The sequence below is a fragment of the Mobula birostris genome, chromosome 18 (genome assembly GCF_030028105.1).
Source record: "Mobula birostris isolate sMobBir1 chromosome 18, sMobBir1.hap1, whole genome shotgun sequence".
Lineage (NCBI taxonomy): Eukaryota > Metazoa > Chordata > Chondrichthyes > Myliobatiformes > Myliobatidae > Mobula > Mobula birostris.
The window spans coordinates 70,979,654-71,006,944 of NC_092387.1; the positions used below are offsets into that span (position 1 = coordinate 70,979,654).

General features: G+C 44.1%; 1 protein-coding gene across 3 annotated transcripts in view; it reads right to left on the reverse strand.

Moving 5' to 3' along the window:
* kat6b (K(lysine) acetyltransferase 6B) overlaps positions 1–26,987 on the reverse strand; it is a 236,014-nt gene extending 209,027 nt beyond the window's left edge. The window contains exons 1-2 of one of the 3 annotated variants that reach the window (XM_072282937.1): positions 26,877–26,987; positions 25,006–25,930 (exon numbers count right to left, since the gene is read on the reverse strand). In XM_072282937.1, coding sequence (XP_072139038.1) covers positions 25,006–25,623 — 618 coding nt within the window. In that variant the 5' untranslated portion in view covers positions 25,624–25,930; positions 26,877–26,987. Of the gene's footprint in view, positions 1–25,005; positions 25,931–26,219; positions 26,451–26,472; positions 26,633–26,876 lie in introns of those variants that run through there. The other 2 variants (XM_072282935.1, XM_072282936.1) reach the window with 2 other exon arrangements.
* Between the last annotated feature and the right edge of the window lie 304 nt (positions 26,988–27,291).

The following is a 27,291-nucleotide window of genomic DNA, read 5'->3' on the forward strand; positions in this document are numbered from 1 at the left end:
CTCTATTTATTCCTCTTAATATCTTGTATACCTCTATCATATATCCTCTCATCCTCATTCTCTCCAAAGAGTAAAGCCCTACCTCCCTTAATATCTGATCATAATCCATACTCTCTAAACCAGGCAGCATCCTAATAAATCTCCTCTGTACCCTTTCCAATGCTTCCACATCCTTCCTATAGTGATGCGACTAGAACTGGACACAGTACTCCAAGTGTGGCCTAACCAGAGTTTTATAGAGCTGCATCATTACCCCGCGACTCTTAAACTCTATCCCTTGACTTATGAAAGCTAACACCCCATAAGCTTTCTTAACAACCCTATCTACCTGTGAGGCAACTTTCAGGGATCTATGGACATGTACCCCGAGATCCCTCTGCTCCTCCACACTACCAAGTATCCTGACATTCACTTTGTACTCTGCCTTGGAGTTTGTCCTTCCAAAGTGTACCACCTCACACTTCTCCGGGTTGAACTCCATCTGCCACTTCTCAGCCCACTTCTGCATCCTATCAATGTCTCTCTGCAATCTTCAACATCCTCTACACTATCCACAACACCACCAAACATTGTGTCTTCTGCAAACTTGCCAACCCACCCTTCTACCCCCACATCCAGGTTGTTAATAAAAATCACGAAAAGTAGAGGTCCCAGAACCGATCCTTGTGGGACACCACTAGTCACAACCCTCCAATCCGAATGTACTCCCTCCACCATGACCCTCTGCTTTCTGCAGGCAAGCCAATTCTGAATCCACCTGGCCAAATTTCCCTGGATCCCATGCCTTTTGACTTTCTGAATAAGCCTACCATGTGGAACCTTGTCAAATGCCTTACTAAAATCCATGTAGACCACATCCACTGCACTACCCTCATCTATACGCCTGGTCACCTCCTCAAAGAACTCTATCAGGTTTGTTAGACATGATCTGCCCTTCACAAAGCCATGCTGATTGTCCCTGATCAGACCATGATTCTCTAAATGCCCATAGATCCTATCTCTAAGAAACTTTTCCAACAGCTTTCCCACCACAGACGTAAGGCTCACTGGTCTATAATTACCTGGACTATCCCTACTACCTTTTTTGAACAAGGGGACAACATTCGCCTCCCTCCAATCCTCCGGTACCGTTCCCGCAGACAACGAGAACATGAAGATCCTATCTCAATATTGATTGGGACTTCCTTAGCTCAAAATAATGCCTTATTTCAGGTTCCTCATTTGCTTCTCAGGTTTTTCTGGAAGCATTGTTCATCTTCAAACGCATGTCAAAAAAGGGGAATCCATCTTTTACTTTTATCGTAAAGGAAGAAAATCTCACATCATTCTTGTATCTCTTACTGGCTTACTTTTATATTCTATTTGTCCTTTACTGATCTATTCCTTTGGTCATTTTTTGATGAATTCCAAAGCATTCCCTCAAAACACTCAAGCTTTTTTAAATAACACACATAAAAGTTGCTGGTGAACGCAGCAGGCCAGGCAGCATCCATAGGAAGAGGTACAATCAATGTTTCGGGTCGAGACCCTTCGTCTCCAGCATCTGCAGATTTCAGTGTGTTGAAGCTTTTTTAAAATCGCAACTTTATAAACCCATTACATGGATTCATTACTAATCTTTATTTTCTCTTGTAATCCATCACTGGAACACTTTTCCTGTTTTGTCTGACCATAAGACATAGGAGCAGAATTAGGTAATTAGGCCCATCGAGTCTGCTCTGCCATTCAATTATGTCTGATTCATTTTTCCCCTCCTCAGCCCCACTCCCTGGCCTTCACCCCGTAATCTCTTTATGCCAATCAGGAACTGTCTAAATGTGTAATCATTGTAATTTATAATAAATAGAACAGTAATGTAACATAGAAGTACATTCAAATCAGCATGAGTTAATCTGTCTGACAGCCTGGTGGAGGAAGCTGTCCTGGAGACTGTTGGTTCTGGCTTTTAGGCTGCGGTACCATTTCATAGAAACATAGAAAACCTACAGCACAATACAGGCCCTTCATGTCCCTACCTTAGAAATTACTAGGCTTACCTATAGCCTGCTATTTTACTATGTTCTATGTACCTATCTAAAAGTCTCTTAAAAGACCCCACCGTATCCACCCCCACCACTGTCGCCGGCAGCCCATTCCATGCACTCACCACTCTCTGAGTAAAAAGCTTACCCCTGACATCTCCTCTGTACCTACTCCCCAGCACCTTAAACCTGTGTCCTCTTGTGGCAACCAATTTCAGCCCTGGGAAAAAGCCTCTGACTATCCACACCATCAATGCCTCTCATCATCTTATACACTTCTATCAGGTCACCTCTCATCCTCCGTTGCTCCAAGGAGAAAAGGCCGAGTTCACTCAACCTGTTTTCATAAGGCATGCTCCCCAATCCAGGCAACATCCTTGTAAATCTCCTCTGCACCCTTTCTATGGCTTCCACACCCTTCCTGTAGTGATCCTTCCGGTGAAGTCATTGGATATTTTTAAAAAGAAACTTTCAATTGTAATAATTGACAGCAGACCATTTAGTTTAACTCTAAACTATTTGCCGGAGTAACAATTGTATTTTTTTAATTCATTGACATCCAATGTGAAATTAATAATAGCTCCTTGAATGTACATTTGACGTGTAAGAATAGCATTCTATGCAAGTTTGCAGGTGTCAAAAAATGTTTACTGGTCACTCAATCTCAAGAAAGAAATCTTGAGATTGATTTTCATCATAGATAGATATAGTTTATTGATCCCGAAGGAAACTGGGTTTCGTTGCAGCCGCACCATGTTGATTTCCCTCAGCAATAGATTATCCAAACTACAATACTGACCAATGACTACCTGCTTTGATTCGTTCTGCTGTCCTTACTTCCTGGACATAAGCTAGAAAACTTTCTCCTGAATTAGCCCAAGATTGGCGACACCAGAGATTTGAGCTTTCAGCAGTTAGAAAACCAAAAACTTCCATCATCTCTTTAGCAACATTTTTGTTTCATGACTCCAACCTCAGTCTTTTCAGCACATCAACTTATTTTTCCCTCTCTGCACTGATTAGCTTTTGAAAAATCCCACTTGGAAATACATAACCCTTACACAAAACAGTAAAGTCAGTTAAATTCATGCCAAATTTGAGAATAATTTGAATGTACAAGTGATTTAAAATTACTGCCAAGTTTCTGAACTGAAAGCAGCCCTAAGGAAAGCAAATGAATGGTTTCTCCACAAAAACATCAACTGTTTACTCCTCCAAAGAAATGCTGCCTGACTTGCTGAGTTCCTCCAGCATTCTTTGTGTGTGTGATGCTCAAAATTTCCAGCACCTACAGAATCTCCTGGGTTAGATACAGTGAGAATTCAAAGTACAGGTGTCCCCCGCTTTTCGAATGTTCGCTTTACGACACCTCGCTTTTACGAAAGACCTACATTAGTTACCTGTCTTCGCTAACGGAAGGTGTTTTCACTATTACGAAAAAAGGCAGCGTGCGTTCCGAGCAGCCAAGCTCCTCCCCCGGAACTGCATTCTAGCCAGCATTGCTTAAACACGTGCCTGTGAGCATCTGTGCTTTATGTCAATTTATTTTGAGCATCTGTTAGCAAAATGAGTTCTAAGGTATCGGAAAAGCCTAAAAGAGCTCGTAAGGGTATTACACTTATAGTCATAGTCATACTTTATTGATCCCGGGGGAAATTGGTTAAATTGGTTTTAAAGTGTAAAACTAGACATAATTAAGCGTTTCGATCGTGGTGAATGAAGTAAGGACAAAGTGAGTTTGGCTTGTGGAAGTTGACAAGGATGATGTTGAAGAGGTTTTGGCATCCCATGACCAATAACTGATAGATGAAGAGCTGATGCAATTGGAGGAGGAAAGGATAACAATCGAAACCGAATGCAGTAGCGATCGGACCGAAAGTGAAGTCGTCCAGGAACTGAACGTGAAGCAACCGCGTGAGATTTTTGCTGCAATTGACAACAATGATTGCAGAAAAGTACGACTTTAATTTTGAAAGGGTACGTAGGTTTAGGGCATATTTGCAGGATGGTTTGAGTGCTTACAAACAACTGTATGATAGAAAAATGTGCAATGCTAAGTAGTCAAGCATACTGTCGTTTTTCAAGCCTTCCACATTAGCCACAGCAGATGACGAACCACAACCTTCGACATCGAGGCAGGCAGACATAGAAGAAGATGACCTGCCTGCCCTGATGGAAACAGACGGCGATGAGATGATACTCCAGTGTCCCACCACACCAGCCTCCGACGACTCAGCCTAACACACCATCATCAGTGTGCTCGCTGTCTTCTCGATTCTGGTAAGTGATACTACACTGTACATACATTATTTCTACTTTATATAGGCTGTGTATTGTTATGTGTTATTTGGTATGATTTGGCAACTTCATAGCTTAAGGGTTACTGGACAGAGTGTTTCTGCTGAGAGCGCTTGCGTGAGATTTTTGCTACGGTGGACAGTGCAATGATTGCAGAAAAGAATTTCTACTTTATATAGGCTGTATATTTATCATATAATTCCTGCTTTTACTATATGTTACTGTTATTTTAGGTTTTATGTGTTATTCAGCATGATTCGGTAGGTTATTTTTTGGGTCTGCGAACACTCACAAATTTTTCCCATATAAATAAATGGTAATTGCTTCTTCACTTTACGACATTCCGGCTTACGAACCGTTTCATAGGAACACTCTACCTTCGAATGGCGGGGGAAACCTGTAGACCCATTGGCCAACAAGACCCATTACAAAGCATAGAAATGAATCAATATTTTTTGGTTTACAAGTCTAATATAATAAACTTAAATATCTTAAGGTAACTTCTGCCATGGGAATAAATTTTGCATTGCATAAACTGGTGACACCCTAGCCTCAATCAGAAAGGTGTGGCTCCAACTCTTGTTATAAAGCAAAACAATCTTGTCCAACCACTTCAGCATTGATCTGCCTGACAAAAATCAATTAAAACTTTGTCATGCTGAGGAAAAATATATAAAACAAGAGTAAAGGAGCACTAACTGGTGTCATTTGATATTGCAAAGCTAAGTTAGGTAATTGGAGTTTCTATGGGGAAATCTTGGGAACAGTTATCAAATGCCATAGGCTTTCAGATAGTTGTGGAGGGCACAAGACTGGACCCGAGTGGAAGTGCTAAAGAACCGATGGGCAGAATTCAGGACCAAACATGTTCCTGAGCAAGAAACACAAGATTGGCAAGGCTTGGAAACCTTAACTGAGTTTCTTTGAGAAGGTGACAAAGATGATTAATGAGAATAGACGCTGCATAAATGGACTTTAGTACAGCTTGTGAAAAGGTTCCCACATAGTAGGCTGATGCGAAAAATAAGGGACACAGGACGAATGGAAGTTTCATAGATTGCTTTCAAATTTTGCTTGACCATAGAAAGTAGTAGTGGTGGAAGGGTATTATTCTGGTTGGCAGTCTGTTACCAACGAGGACCAGTGCTCAGGCTTCAGTTCTTTGTGAATAGGACAAGTATAAATATTATATATAAAAATTGACAAAAATATAGCCAGCAAAAATAAATACATAAATAAAAATTGGTGGATTAGTGAGGAAGGTCACGCAACTTTGTTGTGGTTTGGAGGCTTTCGTGTCTCAATTATCCAGAGAGCTATGCTACCTGCAGTCAGGGCTTTACACTTTGGCTTTATAGGGTCATCCATGCCAAGCAGTCAAAGGGTAAAGGACAGACTAAGAGTGGTCCACTGGTCCAATCACAAAGAAGAGAAAGTCTGAAGATGCTGGAGGAACTCAACAAGCCAGGCAGCATCTATTGAAAAGAGTACAGTCGAAGTTTCAGGTCGAGACCCTTCATCAGGACTGGAAAAACAAGATGAGGTCAAGGGTAAGAAAGTGGGGGAAGGGAAGGACGAATAACAAGATGATAGGTGAAACCAGAAGGGAAGGAGGGGTGAAGTAAAGAGCTGGGAAGTTGATTGGTGAAAAGGATTCAGGGCTGGAGAAAGGAAAAACTGACAGGAGAGGGCAGAAGATCACTGAAGAAACGGGGGAGGAGCACCAGAGGGAGGCGATAGGCAAGTAAGGAGACAAGGTGAGAGGAGGAAATGGGAATGGGGAATGGTGAAGGGGGGGCACCATTGGAGGAAGTTTGAGAAATCGATGTTCATGCCATCAGGTTGGAGACAGACAGAATGCAAGGTTTTGCTCCTCCAACCTGTGTGTGGCCTCATTGTGACAGTAGAGGCGGCCGTGGTCTTACACATCGGAATGGGAATGGGAAATAGGCTCCAACTGGTGGATGGAGCCTAGGTGCTTGGCAAAGCAGTCTCTCAATCTGCGTCGGGTCTCACTGATACACAGGAGACCATACCGGGAGCACCAGATACAGCAGATGATCCCAACAGACTCACAGGTGAAGTGTCATCTCAGATGGAAGGACTGTTTGGGGTCCGTCTGCTCTCAACCTCATCTCTTCCATTTTGCATACGTCTACCCTCACCCCACAAGGGATAGGACTCCACTTGTCCTCACCTACCACTCCACCAGCCTCCATGTCCAGCACATAATTTTCTGTAACTTCCCCCATCTCCAGCAGGATCCCACCACCAAGAACATTTTTCCCTCCTCCCCAACTTTCTGCTTTCCACAGGGATCACTCCCTACTCCCTTATCCATTCGTCCCTCCCCACGATCTCCCTCCTGGCACTTATCCTTGTAAGATAAGTGAAGAGAAACAACTGTTACACCTGTCTCTACATCTAGCATTCAGGAACCCAAGCAGTCCTTCCAGGTGAGGCGACACTTCACCTGAGAGTCTGTTGGAGTCATCTACTGTATCCGGTACTCCTGGTGTGGCCTCCTGTACATTGGCGAAACCTGATGCAGATTGGGAGACCGCTTCGCCAAGCACCTACGCTCCATCCACCAGAAGAAGCAAGATCTCCCAGTGGTCACACATTTTAATTCCACTTCCCATGTCACAATGAGGCCACATTCAAGTTGGAGAAGCAACATCCTATATTCAATCAGGCACCTCCAACCTGATGGCATGAAGATTGATTTCTCAAACTTCCAGTAATGCCCCCACCTTTCACCATTCCCTTTTCCCTCTCCACCTTAACTCCTTAGCTGTTTACCCCCTCCCCTTCCAGTGCTCTTCCCCTTTTTTCCATGGCCTTGTCTTCACCTATCAGATTCCTCCTTCTCCAGCCCTGTACCTCTTTCACCAATCAACCTCCCAGCTCCTTACTTCTCCCCTCCCCTCCCTTCCTGGTTTCACCTATCACCTTGTGGTTCTTCCTCCCCTCCCCCCACTTTTTTTTTACTCTGACTCCATCTTTTTTTTCAATTCCGAAGAAGGGTCTCGGCTTGAAACGTCGATGGTACTCTTTTCGATAGATGCTGCCTGACCTGCTGAGTTCCTCCAGCATTTTGAAGGTGTTGCATGGTCGAATAGTCCTCCAGCTTCAGCTCAGGGCTAACAACCCTGACTGGTAAAACAAAATTGTTACAGGAGTAGCAATGAAGAATCCTTCTACATCTGAGTGCAATGGTATTCCTGAGTCTTCACCCTGGACTGACAGTAGTGAAAACGGAGAAGAAGCTACTGACATGATGAAGGAAGCCCTGAACACCGCCCCAGAGATGGAGGAGCCTCACTGCTGCCCTAAATGCCAACAGCATAATGGACAGTAAGCAAGTAAAGTGAGGAAGCAAAAGTATTCAGCAGGATAGACAAGTTGAAAATATGGATAAAGAAATCACAGATATTGTTTAATTGAGAAATATGACATTTGCATTTTAGGATGTCAAATTTAAGAGGAAAGTGTACTATAAATGCCAGGACTCTTATGACCATTGATGTACAAATGGATCTTAGGGAGCTAAGCTATAGTTCCCTGAAAACAGCAACACAAGTAGATAGGGTGGCAAGGAAGGCATGCAGTATACTTTCCTTTATTGGTTGGGGTGTTGCATACAAAAATCAGATAATATTGCATCTGCGTAAAATTTTGGTCAGGCAAACTTGGAATAATGTGTGCAGTTTTAATCACTGGATTACAAGAAGGATGTGAAACTTTGGAGAGGATGCAGAAGAGATTCAGCACTGCACTGCCTGGATCAGAGAATACTAGCTATGAGTAGAGTCATAAGCACTACAGCCGAGAAACAGGCACTTCGGCCCACCTAGTCCATGCCAAACTATTATTCTGCCTAGTCTCATCGAGGTGCACCTGGACCACAGCCTTCCATTACCCTCCCACCTACATACTCATCCAAACTTCTCTGAAATGTTGAAATTGAACATGCAGAATCAGAATCAGGTTTATTATCACTGGCATGTGACCTGAAATTTGTTAATTTAGCAGCAGCAGTTCAATGCAATACATAATCTAGAAGACAAAAAAAAACACATAAAATAAAAATAAATCAATTACAATATACGCATATTGAATAATTTTTAAAATTGTGCAAAAAACAGAAATACTGTATATTAAAAAAAAGTGAGGTAATGTCCAAGGATCCACCACTTCCACTGGCAGGTCACTACAAACTGGATGAACAAGTTCCCGCTCATGCTCCCCTTCCACCACTAACCAATGACCTCTAGTTCTAATCTCACCCAACCTCAGTGGGGAAAAGCCTGCTTGATTTACCCTATCTATACCACTTATAATTTTGCATCATCATCATGTGTCGTGTCATATGAAGTGGGTGCTCATGGTTTTCCATCTGTATGACCATGTTTGATCTTGGGAAATTTTTCTACAGAAGTGATTTGCCATTGCCTTTACAAGACAGGTGACCACAGCCATTATTAATTCTCTTCAGATATTGTCTGTTTGGCGTCAGTGGTCACATAACCAGGACTTGTGATTTGTAACACCTACTCCCATGGTTTCATGTGACTCTGATCAGGGACTAAGCAGGTGCTACACCTTGCCCGCTTGTGACCTGCAGGCTTGAGTGGAGAAGAGCATCTTACATCTCCTTTGGTAGAGACTTATCTCCACCCTGTCACCATATAATTTTATACACCTCTATCAAATCTCTCCTCATTGTCCTACTCTCCAGAGAGAGGTTGGACAAACTTGGTTTGGTTTTTCTCTGGAGCAGAGTTTGAAGAGTGACCTGATGGTACCATACAAAATTATTATAAGCATAGATAAGTTAGATAGTCAGAATCTTTCACCATAGAACCAGAGAACATTATAGCACAGAAACAGGCCTTTTGGCCCTTCTTGGCTGTGCCAAACCATTTTTCTGCCTAGTCCCACTGACCTGCACCTGGACCATATCCCTCCATACACCTCTCATCCAGTACCTGTCCAGGTTTTTCTTAAATGTTAAAAGTGAGCCCGCATTTACCACTTCATCTGACAGCTCATTCCACAATCCCACCACTCTCTGTGTGAAGAAGCCCCCCCAATGTTCCCTTTAAACTTTTTCCACTTCACCTTTAACCCAGGTCCTCTGGTTTTTTTCTCCCCTAGCCGAGTGAAAAAAGCATGCTTGCATTCACTCTACCTATACGCATCATAATTTTATATACCGCTATCAAATAGAACCATAGAAACTACAGCACAGAAACAGGCCCTTTGGCCCTTCTTGGCTGTGCCGAACCATTTTCTGCCTAGTCCCACTGACCTGCACACGGACCATATCCCTCCATACACCTCCCATCCATGTATCTGTCCAATTTATTCTTAAATGTTAAAAAAGAACCTGCATTTACCACTTCATCTGACAGCTCATTCCACAATCCCACCACTCTCTGTGTGAAGAAGCCCCTCCAATGTTCCCTTTAAATTTTTTCCACTTCACCTTTAACCCAAGTCCTCTGGTTTTTTTCTCCTCTTGCCTCAGTGGAAAAAACCTGCTTGCATTCACTCTATTTATACCCATCATAATTTTATATACCTCTATCAAATCTCCCCTCATTTTTCTACACTCCAGGGAATAAAGTCCTAACCTATTCAACCTTTCTCTGTAACTCAGTTTCTCAAGCCCCAGCAACATCCTTGTAAACCTTCTCTGCACTCTTTCAACCTTACTAATAGCCTTCCTGTAATTTGGTGACCAAAACTGAACACAAAACTCCAAATTAAGCCTCACCAATGCCTTATACAACCTTACCATAACATTCCAACTCTTACACTCAATACTTTGATTTATAAAGGCCAATGTACCAAAAGCTCTCTTTATAACCCTATCTACCTGTGACGCCACTTTTAGGGAATTTTGTATCTGTATTCCCAGATCCCTCTGTTCTACTGCACTCCTCAGTGCCTTACCATTTACCTTGTATGTTCTAGAACATAGAATAGTACAGCACAGTACAGGCACTTCAACCCACAATGTTGTGCCGACCCTCAAACCTTGCCTCCCATATAATCCCCCACCTTAAATTCCTCCATATACCTGTCTAGTAGTCTCTTAAACTTCACTGACTCAGGCAGTGCATTCCACGCACCAACCATTCTGAGTAAAAAACCTTCCTCTAATATCCCCCTTGAACTTCCCACCCCTTATCCTAAAGCCATGTCTTCCTGTATTGAGCAGTGGTGCCATGGGGAAGAGGCAGTGGCTATCCACTCTATCTATTCCTCTTAATATCTTGTACACCTATATCATGTCTCCTCTCATCCTCCTTCTCCCCAAAGAGTAAAGCCCTAGCTCCCTTAATCTCTGATCATAATCCATACGCTCTAAACCAGGCAGCATCCTGGTAAATCTCCTCTGTACCCTTTCCAATGCTTCCACATCCTTCCTATAGTGAGGCGACTAGAACTGGACACAGTGCTCCAAGTGTGGCCTAACCAGAGTTTTATAGAGCTGCATCATTACATCGCAACTCTTAAACTCTATCCCTCGACTTATGAAAGCTAACACCCCATGAGCTTTAACTACCCTATCTACTTCTGAGGCAACTTTCAGGGATCTGTGGACACGTACCCCCAGATCCCTCTGCTCCTCCACACTACCAAGTATCCTGCCATTTACTTTGTACTCTGCCTTGGAGTTTGTCCTTCCAAAGTGTACCACCTCACACTTCTCCGGGTTGAACTCCATCTGCCACTTCTCAGCCCACTTCTGCATGCTATCATTGTCTCTCTGCAATCTTTGACAATCCTCTAAACTATCCACAACACCACCAACCTTTGTGTCGTCTGCAAACTTGCCAACCCACCCTTCTACCCCCACATCCAGGTCATTAATAAAAATCACAAAAAGTAGAGGTCCCAGAACAGACCCTTGTGGGACACCACTAGTCACAATCCTCCAATCTGAATGTACTCCCTCCACCACGACCCTCTGCCTTCTGCAGGCAATCCAATTCTGAATCCACCTGGCCAAACTTCCCTGGATCCCATGCCTTCTAACTTTCTGAATAAGCCTACTGTGTGGAACCTTGTCAAATGCCTTATTAAAATCCATATAGATCACATCCACTTCACTACCCTCATCTATATGCCTGGTCACCTCCTCAAAGAACTCTATCAGGCTTGTTAGACACGATCTGCCCTTCACAAAGCCATGCTGACTGTCCCTGATCAGACCATGATTCTCTAAATGCCTATAGATCCTATCTCCAAGAATCTTTTCCAACAGCTTTCCCACCACAGATGTAAGGCTCACTGGTCTATAATTACCCGGACTATCCCTACTACCTTTTTTGAACAAGGGGACAACATTCGCCTCCCTCCAATCCTCTGGTACCATTCCCGTGGACAACGAGGACATAAGGATCCTAACCAGAGGCTCAGCAATCTCTTCTCTCGCCTCGTGGAGCAGCCTGGGGAATATTCCATCAGGCCCCAGGGACTTATCTGTCCTAATGTATTTTCACAACTCCAACACCTCCTCTCCCTTAATATCAACATGCTCCAGAACATCAACCTTACTCATATTGTCCTCACCATCATCAAGTTCCTCTCATTGGTGAATACCGAAGAGAAGTATTCATTGAGGACCTCACTCACTTCCAGAGCCTCCAGGCACATCTTCCCACCTTTAAGTCTAATCAGTCCTACCTTCACTCCTGTCATCCTTGGTTTGTCCTTCCAAAGTGCATTACCTCACACTTGTCTGTATTAAACTACATCTGCCATTTTTCAGCCCATTTTTCCAACAGGTTCAAATCCCTCTGCAAGCTTCGAAAACATTCCTCACTGTCCACTACACCTCCAATCTTTGTATCGTCAGCAAATTTGCTGATCCAATTTACATTATCATCCAGATCACTGATATAGTTGACAAATAACAATGGACCCAGCACTGATCCCTGTGGCACACCACTAGTCACAGGCCTCCACTCAGAGAAGCAATCCTCCATTACCACTCTACGGCTTCTTCCATTGAGCCAATGTCTAATCCTATTTACTAGTGACTGAATCTTCCTAAGTAACCTGCCATGTGGGACCTTGTCAAAGGCCTTACTGAAGTCTATATAGACAACATCCACTGCATTCTCTTCATCCACTTTCCTGGTAATCTCCTCAAAAAACTCTAATAGATTGGTTAAACATGACCTGCCATGACCAAAGCCATGTTGACTCTCCCTAATAAGTCCCTGTCTATCCAAATACTTGTAGATCCTATCTCTCAGTACTTCTTCCAATAATTTACCTACTACCGATGTCAAATTTACCAGCCTATAATTTCCCGGATTACTTTTAGAGCCTTTTTTAAAATAACGGAACAACATGAGCTATCCTCCAATCCTCCAGCACCTCACCCGTAGATACCGACATTTTAAATATATCTGCCAGGGCCCCTGCAATTTCAAAACTAGTCTCCTTCAAGGTCCGAGGGAATACCCTGTCAGGTCCCGGGGATTCATCTACTGTGATTTGCCTCAAGACAGCAAGCACCTCCTCCTCTTCAATCTGTATAGGTTCCATCACCTCACTACTTGTTTGCCTTATTTCCATTGACTCCATGCCAGTTTCCTTAATAAATACAGAAGCAAAAAACCCATTTAAGATCTCCCCTATTTCTTTTGGTTCCATACATAGCCGACCACACTGATCTTCAAGAGTACCAATTTTATCCCTTACTATCTTTTTGCTCTTAATATACAGTTCGCTGCTGTTGTTATTGCGCGATCGAGAATCTTCCGGAGGGAAGGCCTCAAAATCCCCAGATCTGCCTGCTGCTGGTGACGGAGATTGAGGTCGAATCGTTCGGATAGAGATGGCACTCGGCACTCGGTGTCAGAGGGCTGATCGGAGGCTCAAAGTTTTCGGACGACTCAGAATCAGACTGTGGTCGGGCATGGCAGGGAGAGTTTTCTTCCTTGTCCCATCTGCGTGAGATGTGGGACATTTGAGAGACTTCAAACTTTTTATTGTGCTCATGGACTGTTCTTCATCAAGTTATGGTATTGTTGCACTGTTGTAACTATATGTTATAATTATGTGGTTTTGTTAGTTTTTTCAGTCTTGGTCTGTCCTGTGTTTTGTGATATCACACTGGAGGAAATATTGTATCATTTCTTAATGCATGCATTACTAAACGACAATAAAAGAGGATTGTGTGTCTTCATAATCTAAATATCAGAGGTGATAGATATAAAGGTGTGAGAGGAAAAGTTTGAATGACATTTGTGAACAAGTTTAGTTTTTGTGCAGAGAGCGTTGGAACAGATATAACAACATTTAAACTGGCTCATGAAGAGGCAGGGACTGGAGGAATATAGACCAATGCGTAGGCAGATGGGATAAGTTTGAACTGCTTTGTGTTCCATGCTGACATCGTGGGCCATATGGCCTTTTCTTGTGCTGTGCTGTTGCACTGTATATTCTATTGTTACAACATTAGTGTGGGACACGGCCCCGTTTCACAGTGTGACAACGATTACAATTAGTCTACTTCATTAGCTGTTTCTTGAAAATACTAGCTATTGGAAACTGCTATATAAATTTGAGTCATTGTGGTTTCTAACATAATGATTCAGCCAAAGTGCCACATCTACCCATTCACCTCAATTAGGATCCCAGTCTTTCCAGGTGAAGCAACACTTCACTTACGAATCTGCTGGGGCCGTCTATTGTGTCCTGATGCGGCCTCCTCTACATTGCTGAGACACATCTAAAACTGGAGAACCACTTCAGGGCAAATGGAACTTCCCAGTGGCCAAACATTTTAATTCGATTCACATTCCTGTTCTGACAAGTCAGTCCGTGGCCTCCTCTTTTGCCAAGATTAGGCCACCCTCAGGATAGTGGAGCAACAGTTTGTATTTCGTCTGGGTAGCCTCAAACCTGATGGCACGAATATCAATTTCATCTTCAATTTTTCACTCTAATCTTTTACCTCTTCTCACCTGCTTCTCATTTTCCCCTGGGTTCCCTCCTCCTATGATCCACTCTCCTTTCCTATCAGATTCCTGACCTTTCCCACCCACCTGGTTTTACCCATCACCTTCCAGCTTGTCCTGCTTCCTCCTCCCCCAGCTTTTTTATTCTGGTATCTTCCCCTTCTTTCTCAGTCCTGAAGAAGGGTTTTAGCCTGATATGTTGACTGTTTGTTCATTTCCATGGATGCTGCCTGACCCACTGAGGTCCTCCAGCATTTTGTGTGTGCGTGTGTGTTGCTTTGAATTTCCAGCATCTGCAGATTTTCTCATGCTTATGATATTGTTTTGATTTTTGCTCCAAGTTCCATAACCAGAAAAGTAATCAATCAAAAAAGAAATTGTTTTAAAATTTAACTGTTTTGAAATGTTATTGATTTTTTTATGTTATACAAACAAAATAGATAGCTATCAAAGATGGTCTTACAGATGTACAGGAAAGCAGAGAAATTCAAAATGGTAAAAAGAATGAAAGTGCCAAGGGTGTTACAGTAAAGTCATCAATAAGAGACTGCAGAGGATCAGGGAATGGCCAATAGGCTCTTAAGAGATACATAAAAGTTCTTGCAGAGTTATCCTTTGATGCCCCGGCTAATCAAGAACCTATCTATCTCTCATAAAAGTTGTTGGTGAACGCAGCAGGCCAGGCAGCAACTTTTGGCAGGATGCTGCCTGGCCTGCTGCGTTCACCAGCAACTTTTATGTGAGTTGCTTGAAATTCCAGCATCTGCAGATTTCCTCGTGTTTACCTACTTATCTCTGCTTTAAATGCACCCAATGACTTGGCCTCCACAGCCACTCATGGCAACAAATTCTACAGATTTAACACCCTCTGACTAAAGTAATTTTGCCGCATCTCTGTTCTAAATGGACATCCTTCAATCCTGAAGTTGTGCCCCCTTGTCCTAGACTCCCCTACCACGGGAAATAACTTTGGCATATCTAATCTGTGCAGGCATTTTAACATTCGGAATGTTTCTATGACATCCCTCCTCATTCTCCTGAACTCCAGGGAATACTGCCCAAGAGCTGACAGACATTCCTCATACGGCATCCCTTTCATTCCTGGAATCATTCTCGTGAATCTTCTCTGAACCAATGTCAGTAAATCCTTTCTAGAATAAGAAGCCCAAAACTGCACACAATATTCCAAGTGTGGTCTCATGAGTGCCTTATTGAGCCTCAACATCACATCCCTGCTCTTATATTCCATACCTCTAGAAATGAATGCCAACATTTAATTCACCTTCTGCGCCACTGACTCAACCTAGAGGTTAACCTTTTGGGTATCCTGCACAAAGGCTCCCAAGTCCATTTGCATCTTTGCATTTCAATTCTCTCCTCATCTAAATAATTGTCTACCCATTTATTTCTTCCACCAAAGTGCATGACTATACACTACCTTACATTGTATTTCATTTGCCACTTCTTTGCCCATTCCCCTGAACTATCCAAGTCTCTCTACAGGCTCTCTGTTTCCTTAACACTACCTGCTCTTCCACCTATCTTTGTATCATCAGCAAATTTAGCAATAAATCCATTAATCCCATAGTCCAAATCATTGACATACATCATAAAAAGCAGCGGTCCCAATACCAACCCCTGTGGAACTCCACTGGTAACTGGCAGCCAGCCAGAATAGGATCCCTTTATTCCCACTCTGTTATCTGCCAATCAGCCAACGCTCCACCCACGCTAGTAAATTGCCTGTAATTCTATGGGCTCTTATCTTGCTAAGCAGACTCATGTGCAGCACCTTGTCAAAGACCTTCTGAAAATCCAAATATACCACAACTGCTACATCTCCTTTGTCTACTCTGCTCGTAATATCCTCAAAAATTTGCAGTAGGTTAGTCAGGCTGGATTTTCCTTTCAGGAAACCATGCTGGCTTTGGCCTACCTTGTCATGTGTCTCCATGTACTCTGTAATCTATATACTACTAAAACTCTCATGCTCTGTCTGTCTGTCTGTTTGTGACCTCCAACTAGCGCAAACAGTGCATTATAGCGGCACTTCTTTTGCCTAAATCAAATTCAAATGCGCTAACTTACAGAAAGCAGGCAAAGTTCAGGGTTATATATTCGTATAAAATTGCTCATTCGCCAAAAATCAACAGGCTGGCTTTCACCCGAGACCCGATCGGCCATCATAGAAATCGGGACGCGACAGCCTGACGCATGCACATGGCCAGCCTCAGCAGCAACACCTACCGGAGCAAAAGGGCAGGGCAGTTCTATTTCGAGGGAACAAAATACTCTGCAGATGCTGGGGTCAAAGCAACACTCACAACACACTGGAGGAACTCAGCAGGTCGGGCAGCATCCGTGGAAAAGAACAGTCAACGCTTCGGGCCGGAACCCTTCGTCAGGACTGAAGAGGGAGGGGGCAGGGGCCCTAAAAATAAGGTGTGGGTCCCTGGTAGGGTACAGGTGAAAAACCAGTAAAGGGAAAGATAAAGGGGTGGGGCAGGGGATAGGCAGGAAAGGTGAAGAAGGAATAGGGGAAAACACAATGGGTAGTAGGAGGCGGAACCATGAGGGAGGTGATAGGCAGCTGGGGGAGGGGGCATAGTGAAACTGGGATGGGGGAAGGGAGGGCGAGGGATTTCGAGAGGTCACGTTCTGCTAATCACCATCAGCATGTGTAGGATTGAGACAGATCTAACTGCCACCCATCGATAAGAGATAATTAAATCTTATTGTAATGACGTACTTCGACACACCCATAAAACCCTTTGCTGCAGTCAAAGGACAGCGGTGACTATATCACGTCCATTTAGGAGAGTGCCAACCACATCATGAAGAAACAACAGCATCTTGGAGGCTTTGGTGTTACTGCTTCCTATCTTCTATCAAGCATTAGGGTAAAAATATATGGATAGCCTAGTTATGCCAAGTGGAAAGAGAAGGGGGACATTATGGTCAAGAGATGATGCCAAACATCGTTGGGAAGCGGCAAGGAGAGGGAGAGAACAACAATCGGATGAGGCCAGGGCCGCACGACTCCAGGATCAAAGAGTCAGGACAAAAAAGATGAGAGAAGACGAGACCGAGGAGGACAGGCATGCACGTCTCCAAAATGACAACAATAGGCACACACAAAGGAGAGAACAAGCATCTGATCAGGCCAGGGCCGCATGACTCCAAGATGAGAGCGAAAGAACAAATGGTAGAAGAGATGAAGAGACGAAGGATGCACGTCTCCAGAATGACAAAAACAGGCAGAGAAGGAGGAGAGAGGAACAGACAGAGGTGCCTGGTGGTAGGACAACGCATTCATGATTCAAAATACCCCTCAAAGTCAATGAGGTTGCTCTTTGTAACATTGATAAAAACACCAATACTGCAAATTTACTCCAAAATGCGAAGCTTATTGTCTGGGACGAGTGCCCCATGATTAGGAGGGAGAGTTTTGAAGCCGCGGACCGCACTCTTCGTGATGTATGTGGCAAGAATGAGGCCTTTGGGGGTATTTTAAACATTTGCTGTGGTGATTTAGACAATAGACAATAGGTGCAGGAGTAGGTCATTCGGCCCTTCGAGCCAGCACCGCCATTCACTGTTATCATGGCTGATCATCCACAATCAGTATCCAGTTCCTGCCTTATCCCCATAACCTTTGATTCCGCTATCTTTAAGAGCTCTATCCATCTCTTTCTTGAAAGTATCCAGAGACTTGGCCTCCACAGCCTTATGGGACAGAGCATTCCATATATCCACCACTCTCTGGGTGAAAAAGTTTTTCCTCAACTCCGTTCTAAATGGCCTACCCCTTATTCTGAAACTGTGGCCTCTGGTTCTGGACTCATCCATCAGCAGGAACATGCTTCCTGCCTGTAGCATGTCCAATCCCTTAATAATCTTATATGTTTCAATAAGATCCCCTCTCAGCCTTCTAAATTCCAGAGTATACAAGCCCAGTTGCTCCAACCTTTCGACATATGACAGTCCCGCCATCCCGGGAATTAACCTTGTGAACCTACGCTGCACTCCCTCAATAGCAAGAATGTCCTTCCTCAAAAATGGAGACCAAAACTGCACATAGTACTCCGGGTGTGGGCTCACCAGGGCCCTGTACAGCTGCAGCTTCTATCAGTTGTGAAACGTGGAAATGATGCTGATGTGGAGAATCATTGCATTAAAAAATGATACTTATGGAGAAGCTTCATCAAGTTTCAATTGAAGAGAAACGTGATTGAGTGAGGGAGAAGGACGATATTCTCAGTTCTTATTGGATGTTGGAGAAGACAAGATTGAGAAAAATGAAAACAATGAAATCAAATTACCTGAAGATATGATTCTGCCAGCAACAACTATGGAAGAATGCATTGATTTCATCTACTCGACATTCCACAATCCTGCAGAACTCGAGGAATTCTACCTTGGTTCCTCTTAATGAAATGATGCGAAAAATAAACTTCACATGCATTAGACACTTCCCTGGAATCTTGAAAAAATACTGCTCCTTCAATGCCGTAAGTGAAGGAGCGAACGCCACTCATTTTCCTACAAAATTCCTTGATTCCGTCAAACTCTCTGGATTGCCACCACATAAACTGGAATTGAAGAGGGGATCTCCCATCATTTCAGTGAGGAACTTGGATCCACCAAGGCTTTGCAATGGAACGCGGATGATGGTGGAAGAACTGCACGACAATCTCATCGTAGCAAAGATAAACATTGGTGCATTCAAAAATCACATTGACATGATCCCAAGAATTACTCTCAGTTTATCAGAAGGGGAAGATGTCCCTCTTCAGCGGAGCCAGTTCCCGATACAGTCATGCTTTGCTATGACTATACATAAGGTGCAAGGCCAAACCATGGAGAACGTGTTGATTTAGCTGGAGAAACCGGTATTCCCGCATGGTCAGCTGTGTACGTGGCTTTAAGCCGGGAAAAAGAAATGAAAACGTTAGAGTATTCCTGAAGGGTGGCAGATCAACCAGAAACGTGGTCATAAAAAGTGCCCTTCATTAAACGAGGAGGAGCAATACTTGTCTTGCTACGCATCTTTCTTCTTTAATACATTGAGTTCTTCTTTGATTTCCAAAGCGTAAGACATCAGACTGCACAACCTTTCTCTCAAAAGATGCCCCAACGGCTCACCCGGTTGTCTAGTCTCATCCCTAACATTCGATTCCAACAACTTCCCAACCACTGATGTCAGGCTAACAGGTCTATAGTTTCCTTTCTGCTGCCTCCCACCCTTCTTAAACAGCAGAGTAACATTTGCAATTTTCCAGTCATCGGGTACAATGCCAGAATCTGTCAATTTTTGAAAGATCATTGTTAATACCTCCACAATCTCTCTAGCTACTTCTTTCAGAACCTGAGGGTGTATTCAATCAGGTCCCGGAGATTTATCCACCCTCAGATCATTAAGCTTCCTGAGCACCTTCTCAGTCATAATTTTCACTGCACAAATGTCACTCCCCTGACACTCTTGAATGTCCGGTATACGGATGCTGTCTTCCACTGTGAAGACTGATACAAAATACACATTCAGTTCCTCTGCCATCTCTGCGTCTCTCATTACAATATCTCCAGCGTCATTTTCTATTGGTCATGTATCTACACTCGACTCTGTTTTACCCTTTATATACTTAAAGTTTTTAGTATCTCCTTTGATATTAGTTGCTAGCTTCCTTTCATAATTCATCTTTTCCTTCCTAATGACCTTCTTAATTTCCTTCTGCAAGTTTTTAAAAGCTGCACAATCCTCTATCTTCCCACCAGCTTTGGCTTTCTTGTATGCCCTCTCTTTTGCTTTTACTTTGGCTGACTTCACTTGTCAGCCACAGTAGTGTCCTTCTTGCATTCAAAAATGTCTTCTTATTTGGAATATATCTGTCTTGCACTTGCCTCATTTTTCACAGAAACTCCAGCCATTGCTGCTCTGCTGTCCTTCCTGCTAACGTCCCTTTCCAGTCAACTTTGGCCAGTTCCCTTCTCATGCCATTGTAATTTCTTTTATTCCACTGAAATACCGACACATTGGAATTTAGTTTCTCCTTCTCAAATTTCAACATGAACTCTATCATATTGTGATCACTGTTCCTTAAAGGTTCCTTCACTTTAAGCTCTCTTATCACCTCCGGATCATTGCACAACACCCAATCCAGCACAGCTGATCCCCAAGTGGGCTCAACAACAAGCTGTTCTAAAAACCAATCCCCTAGACATTCTACAAATTCTCTCTCAAGGTCCAGTACTGGCCTGGTTTTCCCAATCCACTTTCATGTTAAAATCCCCAATGATTATCATGACATTGCCCTTCTGACACGCCTTTTCTATCTCCTGTTGTAATTTGTAATCCACATCCCGGCTGCTGTTTGGAGGCCTGTATACAACTGCAATTAGGGTCCTTTTACCCTTGTCATTTCTTAACTCAACCCATAGAGACTCTACACCTTCCGGTCTTATGTCATCCCTTTTTCATGATTTAGTGTTATTTCTTATGCACAGGGCCACACCACCCCCTCTGCCTACTAACCTATCTTTCTAATACACTGTATTTCCTTGGATGTTCAGCTCCCAATGGGAGCCATCCTTTAGCCAAGTTTCAGAGATGGTCACAAGAGTTCATAATCACAGGACAAAGGCAAAGACACAGTACACATTAACAGTTTAATTTTGGAATGTTGATTCTGACCCTATACAAGTCAATAAGACTAAGAGTGCTATGTATTCCGATTTGGGTAACGAAGTCAGAAGTACTTCAGTTTATGGAAGGACGACATTAGAATCCAAGTCTCAAAGTAACAATAGTTTGGGTGAAAAGCACCAAACAACAAGGCAACACACATCAAAGTTGCTGGTGAACGCAGCAGGCCAGGCAGCATCTGTAGGAAGAGATGCAGTCGACGTTTCAGGCCGAGACCCTTCGTCAGGACTAACTGAAGGAAGAGTGAGTAAGGGATTTGAAAGTTGGAGGGGGAGGGGGAGATCCAAAATGGTAGGAGAAGACAGGAGGGGGAGGGATAGAGCCAAGAGCTGGACAGGTGATAGGCAAAAGGGGATACGAGAGGATCATGGGACAGGAGGTCCGGGAAGAAAGACAGACAAGGAGGTGGGGGGGGGACCCAGAGGATGGGCAAGAGGTATACCTCGACACGGTTTTATCACCCCTTGTTCAATCCCTTCCTACCTATGTTCGTGACACTTCTCACGCTCTTAAACTTTTTGATGATTTTAAGTTCCCTGGCCCCCACCGCTTTATTTTCACCATGGATGTCCAGTCCTTATATACTTCCATCCCCCATCAGGAAGGTCTCAAAGCTCAACGCTTCTTTTTGGATTCCAGACCTAATCAGTTCCCCTCTACCACCACTCTGCTCCGTCTAGCGGAATTAGTCCTTACTCTTAATAATTTCTCCTTTGGCTCCTCCCACTTCCTCCAAACTAAAGGTGTAGCTATGGGCACCCGTATGGGTCCTAGCTATGCCTGCCTTTTTGTTGGCTTTGTGGAACAATCTATGTTCCGTGCCTATTCTGGTATCTGTCCCCCACTTTTCCTTCGCTACATCGACGACTGCATTGGCGCTGCTTCCTGCACGCATGCAGAACTCGTTGACTTTATTAACTTTGCCTCCAACTTTCACCCTGCCCTCAAGTTTACCTGGTCCATTTCCGACACCTCTCTCCCCTTTCTAGATCTTTCTGTCTGTCTCTGGAGACAGCTTATCCACTGATGTCTACTATAAGCCTACTGACTCTCACAGCTATCTGGACTATTCCCCTTCTCACCCTGTCTCTTGCAAAAAGGCCATCCCCTTCTCGCAATTCCTCCGTTTCCGCCGCATCTGCTCTCAGGATGAGGCTTTTCATTCTAGGACGAGGGAGATGTCTTCCTTTTTTAAAGAAAGGGGCTTCCCTTCCTCCACTATCAACTCTGCTCTTCAACGCATCTCCCCCATTTTACGTACATCTGCTCTCACTCCATCCTCCCGCCACCCCACTAGGAATAGGGTTCCCCTGGTCCTCACCTACCACCCCACCAGCCTCCGGGTCCAACATATTATTCTCCGTAACTTCCGCCACCTCCAACAGGATCCCACCACTAAGCACATCTTTCCCTCCCCACCTCTCTCTCCCTACGCAACTCCCGTCTATTCGTTCCCCCCATCCCTCCCCACTGATCTCCCTCCTGGCACTTATCCGTGTAAACGGAACAAGTGCTACACATGCCCTTACACTTCCTCCCTTACCACCATTCAGGGCCCCAAACAGCCCTTCCAGTTGAGGCAACACTTCACCTGTGAGTCGACTGGGGTGATATACTGCATCCGGTGCTCCCGATGTGGCCTTTTATATATTGGCGAGACCCGACACAGACTGGGAGACCGCTTTGCTGAACATCTACGCTCTGTCCGCCAGAGAAAGCAGGATCTCCCAGTGGCCACACATTTTAATGCCACATCCCATTCCCATTCTGACATGTCTATCCACGGCCTCCTCTACTGTAAAGATGAAGCCACACTCAGGTTGGAGGAACAACACCTTATATTCCGTCTGGGTAGCCTCCAACCTGATGGCATGAACATCGATTTCTCTAACTTCCGCTAAGGCCCCACCTCCCCCTCGTACCCCATCTGTTACTTATTTTTATGCACACATTCTTTCTCTCACTCTCCTTTTTCTCCCTCTGTCCCTCTGAATATACTTCTTGCCCATCCTCTGGGTTCCCCCCCCCACTTGTCTGTCTTTCTTCCCGGACCTCCTGTCCCATGATCCTCTCGTATCCCCTTTTGCCTATCACCTGTCCAGCTCTTGGCTCTATCCCTCCCCCTCCTGTCTTCTCCTATCATTTTGGATCTCCCCCTCCCCCTCCAACTTTCAAATCCCTTACTCACTCTTCCTTCAGTTAGTCCTGACAAAGGGTCTCGGCCTGAAACGTCGACTGCACCTCTTCCTACAGATGCTGCCTGGCCTGCTGCGTTCACCAGCAACTTTGATGTGTGTTGCTTGAATTTCCAGCATCTGCAGAATTCCTGTTGTTTGCGTTTAAAAACAACAAGGCAAACTCAAATGCCACTAAAGAAAGAGGCAAGAGTTTCTGATGAAGAGGCTAAATATTCTTTATATTAAATGCAACTAAATAATTCAGGTTTTGCAGTCTTCATATATAGAGAATATTGAGATTTAGATACTAACAATGTATTTCAATTAGTTCCAAACACTCAAACATTATCGTATATTACAAGACATTTGCAACCAATAAACTTTTACCAGATTAAATAATTTTAAATGCTTTATTCTTTCACTGTTTTTGTCAAAGTTCCCTCCAAGTTACTTCCTACCTAAGCAGATAATTATAAAAAAAGTGGATAACTACTTTGCTAATCTTCCAAAACATTCCTTGAGTTGGCTACTCACTGATCTTGTTACTGAACCAAAATGCTGTTGCTTTTACTCACACAGTGGTTACATCACTTCAAAGATTTGCTGCAGGAAAGCAACATCCATCATCAGGGACCCCCACCACCCAGGCCATGCTCTCTTCTTGATGCCGTCATCGGGAAGTAGGTACAGGAGCCTCAGGACCCACATCACCAGATTCAGGAAGCTCTTGAACCAGAGGGGATAACTTCACTTGCCCCATCACTGAACTTTTCTGACAACTGTGTACTGACTTTCACGGACTCTTCATCTCACGCTCTTGATATTTATTATTACTTTTTTTTGTATTTGCACAGAGTACCATCTTTTGTACACAGGTTCAACACCCAAGTTGGTGTGGTCTTGCATTGATTCTGTTATAGTTATTATTCTATGAATCTCAGGGTTGTATATGGTGACATAAATGTACTTTGATACTAAATTTATTTAGAACTTTGGTGACATTCTTGCAAGATCAGAAATACAAGCATCTATAAAAGTTGTCCCAAGCATTATAGGCACCCTTAACCAATATCACAAAGAGAGATATTTAGTATTTATTTTCAGTGGTTTCAGTCTACCTTACTGCGTACAAACTGGCTATCACCTTTTCCACAACAGCAACATTTCAAAAGTAATCAATTAAATCTGAATCACCCTTGAGATCCTGAAGCAATAAAACACGCCATGGATATGGTTCTTATCCTTCCTTCACAATACACTGCAGTGTGGAGTCCAAAAAGATGAATGACAAGGTCACTTTACTCTTCATCAGGAGCATCCTTAACCTTTGACCTTTAGAAGCCAGTCATGCATTTTATAAGTGAACACAGCAAATAGTCACTCACAATTAGTCACAGTCCTCTTAGATACACAAAGCCAGCCACTTCCCTGAGAGCTGCAAGTGATTAATGCATCCTTAGCATCTCAGCTGATCATTTAAAAACAATCCATTTATTAAATGCCTCTTTAGGTCTTTTCAACATGACTGAAATCGTTACATCATCATTCAGGGTTTGAACTGCTGATATTGAGTGGCCTACCATTTGAAAGATCAACTCACTACTCCAAAAATGTGGCTGTCAAGTTTCATTCAATCTTATTTTATATTTTCCCTGTATTATACACGAAATAGTTCAATGGCTCCTTAATCCAAGTTATTTACCATGATCATATATCTTATCTCAAACAGCTCAATGTGTAAGGACAATCCAAAACCGAGCAAGCATTTTAAAGAAAATGAATGGGTCTTTTTTTTCTCTGTTCACCAGGAAACCTACCTTTTCTTTTTCATGTGGTAGATAGTTGACTGGGAGGAGAGATGAAGAATTGTTGTATTTAGCTGCTCCCTTGCCTCCTGCACTCCCATAATTCACTCTGTAAAGTGGACCATCCTTCAGTATTCTCCCATTATTCACCGCACGTTTGGTGGCCAACCTCAAGCGTTGTTGAAAGGTGGAACTGCTGGTAACAGTAACTAAATCACTCTGGCTTCTCAGATATTTCTCTATGTTCTTTAGTGAGGAACCATTTGCTTCTGCCAATCCTTCAACTGCTCTCTTAATGATCTTATTCCAGTCCACATTACTTATATCAATGCAATTTCTGGATGTGCACACCTGTGTGGACTTTGAAAGACTGCAAGGCTTAACTGGTGAAAAACGGCCTGGTTTCTCTGGATCCTTGTAGGATGAAAGCCCTTTATTTGTAACTTTAAGTATAGTGCCATCTTTCACACCAAGCTCTAACTGCTCCAGAACAGTCTTTCTATCTAATCCATGTGAAGATGACACTGCATGACAAATTCTCTCTTCAGATGGTCTTTGTTTTTGCTTTTTCACCTTCTGGATAGCTTCAAGAATCCATTCAGTGTATAGTGGATTTGCAAGTTTTACCATGGTTGACCATAAGTAGCTCAATCAAGATGCTAGGCAAATAGGTTATTCTTTCTCCCCATGCTCAATCAATTCCAGGCCATGATGCAACAGCTCTTCCTGAGAAATTAAACAATTCACCAAAGGAAAGACCAGAACACGTTTTGACTCCAGGATCTGCAACATGCTTGCTAGTCCAAACTATCCATCAAAACAGCAATGAGACCAATTAGTCACAAAAGTCAGTGGATAAACAAAGTAACCTTCCGCAGGTTCAATCAACAGGTTTCCAGAAGACCCAGGGGACTAGTCACGAAAACGAGAACAGATTCTGTAGAGCAAAAGGAAAACAATATTAAACGTCGTTATATTACACAGAACATCGAAGTCACCGACAGAGGAAGAAAAGCCCACAAAACTGACCAATCATTCCCTCCTCACCATATCTATGTTTTGATCAGTTTGACAATCTGATGTTTACATGTTTACATCAGATTGTCACCACGCCAACAACGCGTGTAGTGCAAGCCGGCGTTGAGGACATGGAGCAAAGCCACAAGAGATCAACAGAATGTAGCCCCCGTCACCACAGCTCCGCCAGGCAACTTTAACACGCATACTTAAGCTTGTGCTTGCCAAAGGCGCTGACAGCAAAAGCTTCCTGCTCCAATGTCACGCAGCAACCGGTCAGCTAGCACTGGCAAGCGGCGGCAATAGGCCTGTGCGCCTGGTCACGGTAACGCTGCTCTTCAGTCCCAACAGCACCGATCTTCCGCGGGCACCTCAACACCGAGCGAAATCGCAAAACAGCATTCCCAGCGGGCGCGCCAATGCGTCCTCCCCGCAACCATGCACAAATAGAGACCGTCGCACCTTCCCTCAGAGCGGAGAGGAGAGCCGACGGCTGCCGAGCCCAGCGGGCGCCATTTTGTGGCCAGGACTAAGCGGCGGAACAGAGCGGCGGCCGACATGTCACCCGAATGGATCCCGTCATAGGCCGGCGCGCAGCCTGACTCCGGCTCCAGATCCCGCCCCCGAGCCCCTGTCACTGGTCAGCCGCCACCCAGTCCCCAGGCAGTTCCCACCTCACTGTTGGCTCAACACACCGCCAGTCAACATGACGCCTCTCCATTCTCGCGCCGTCAAGTTGAGTTGGCCCGCGGTGCTGACGTAAGTCGTGCCGGGGGATAATTCTGAGTTTGATCCCGCCTGCCCGCTCTCGTTGATTTCGACCCTGCTGCTATAGATTGTCGGCTCTGGGGATATACTGCACTTACGTACTACTCTTCCCTTGCCAGAACGGGTACTCAAAAACGCCGAGATTCGCAATTAAGATGGCCGCACTGTGTTTTTATCCCGAGCTGAGGGTGGAATCTTGAGCTGTTCCCGACCACACTTTCACTGTAGGAAATATCCAACAAACGATAGATCGATGTCTGGTGGCGGTGATGAATAGGAGCATCAGAGAGGCCCGTCATTTCTGCCAAATACCACAGAGGGGCCGGGGCCGAGCCTGAGCCCTTCCCCGGCGGGCAGGGATCTGCTGGGGAGATAGTGAAGGGACAGGTGTGGGGTGTCAGCTGTAGAGGGAGTTAAAGGGGTCCTGCTGGGGGAGGAAGTGAAGAGGGAGGATCCTACTGAGGAGGAGAGAGGGGGTGAAGGGGATTCCTGCTGGGGAGGGAGTGTCCTACT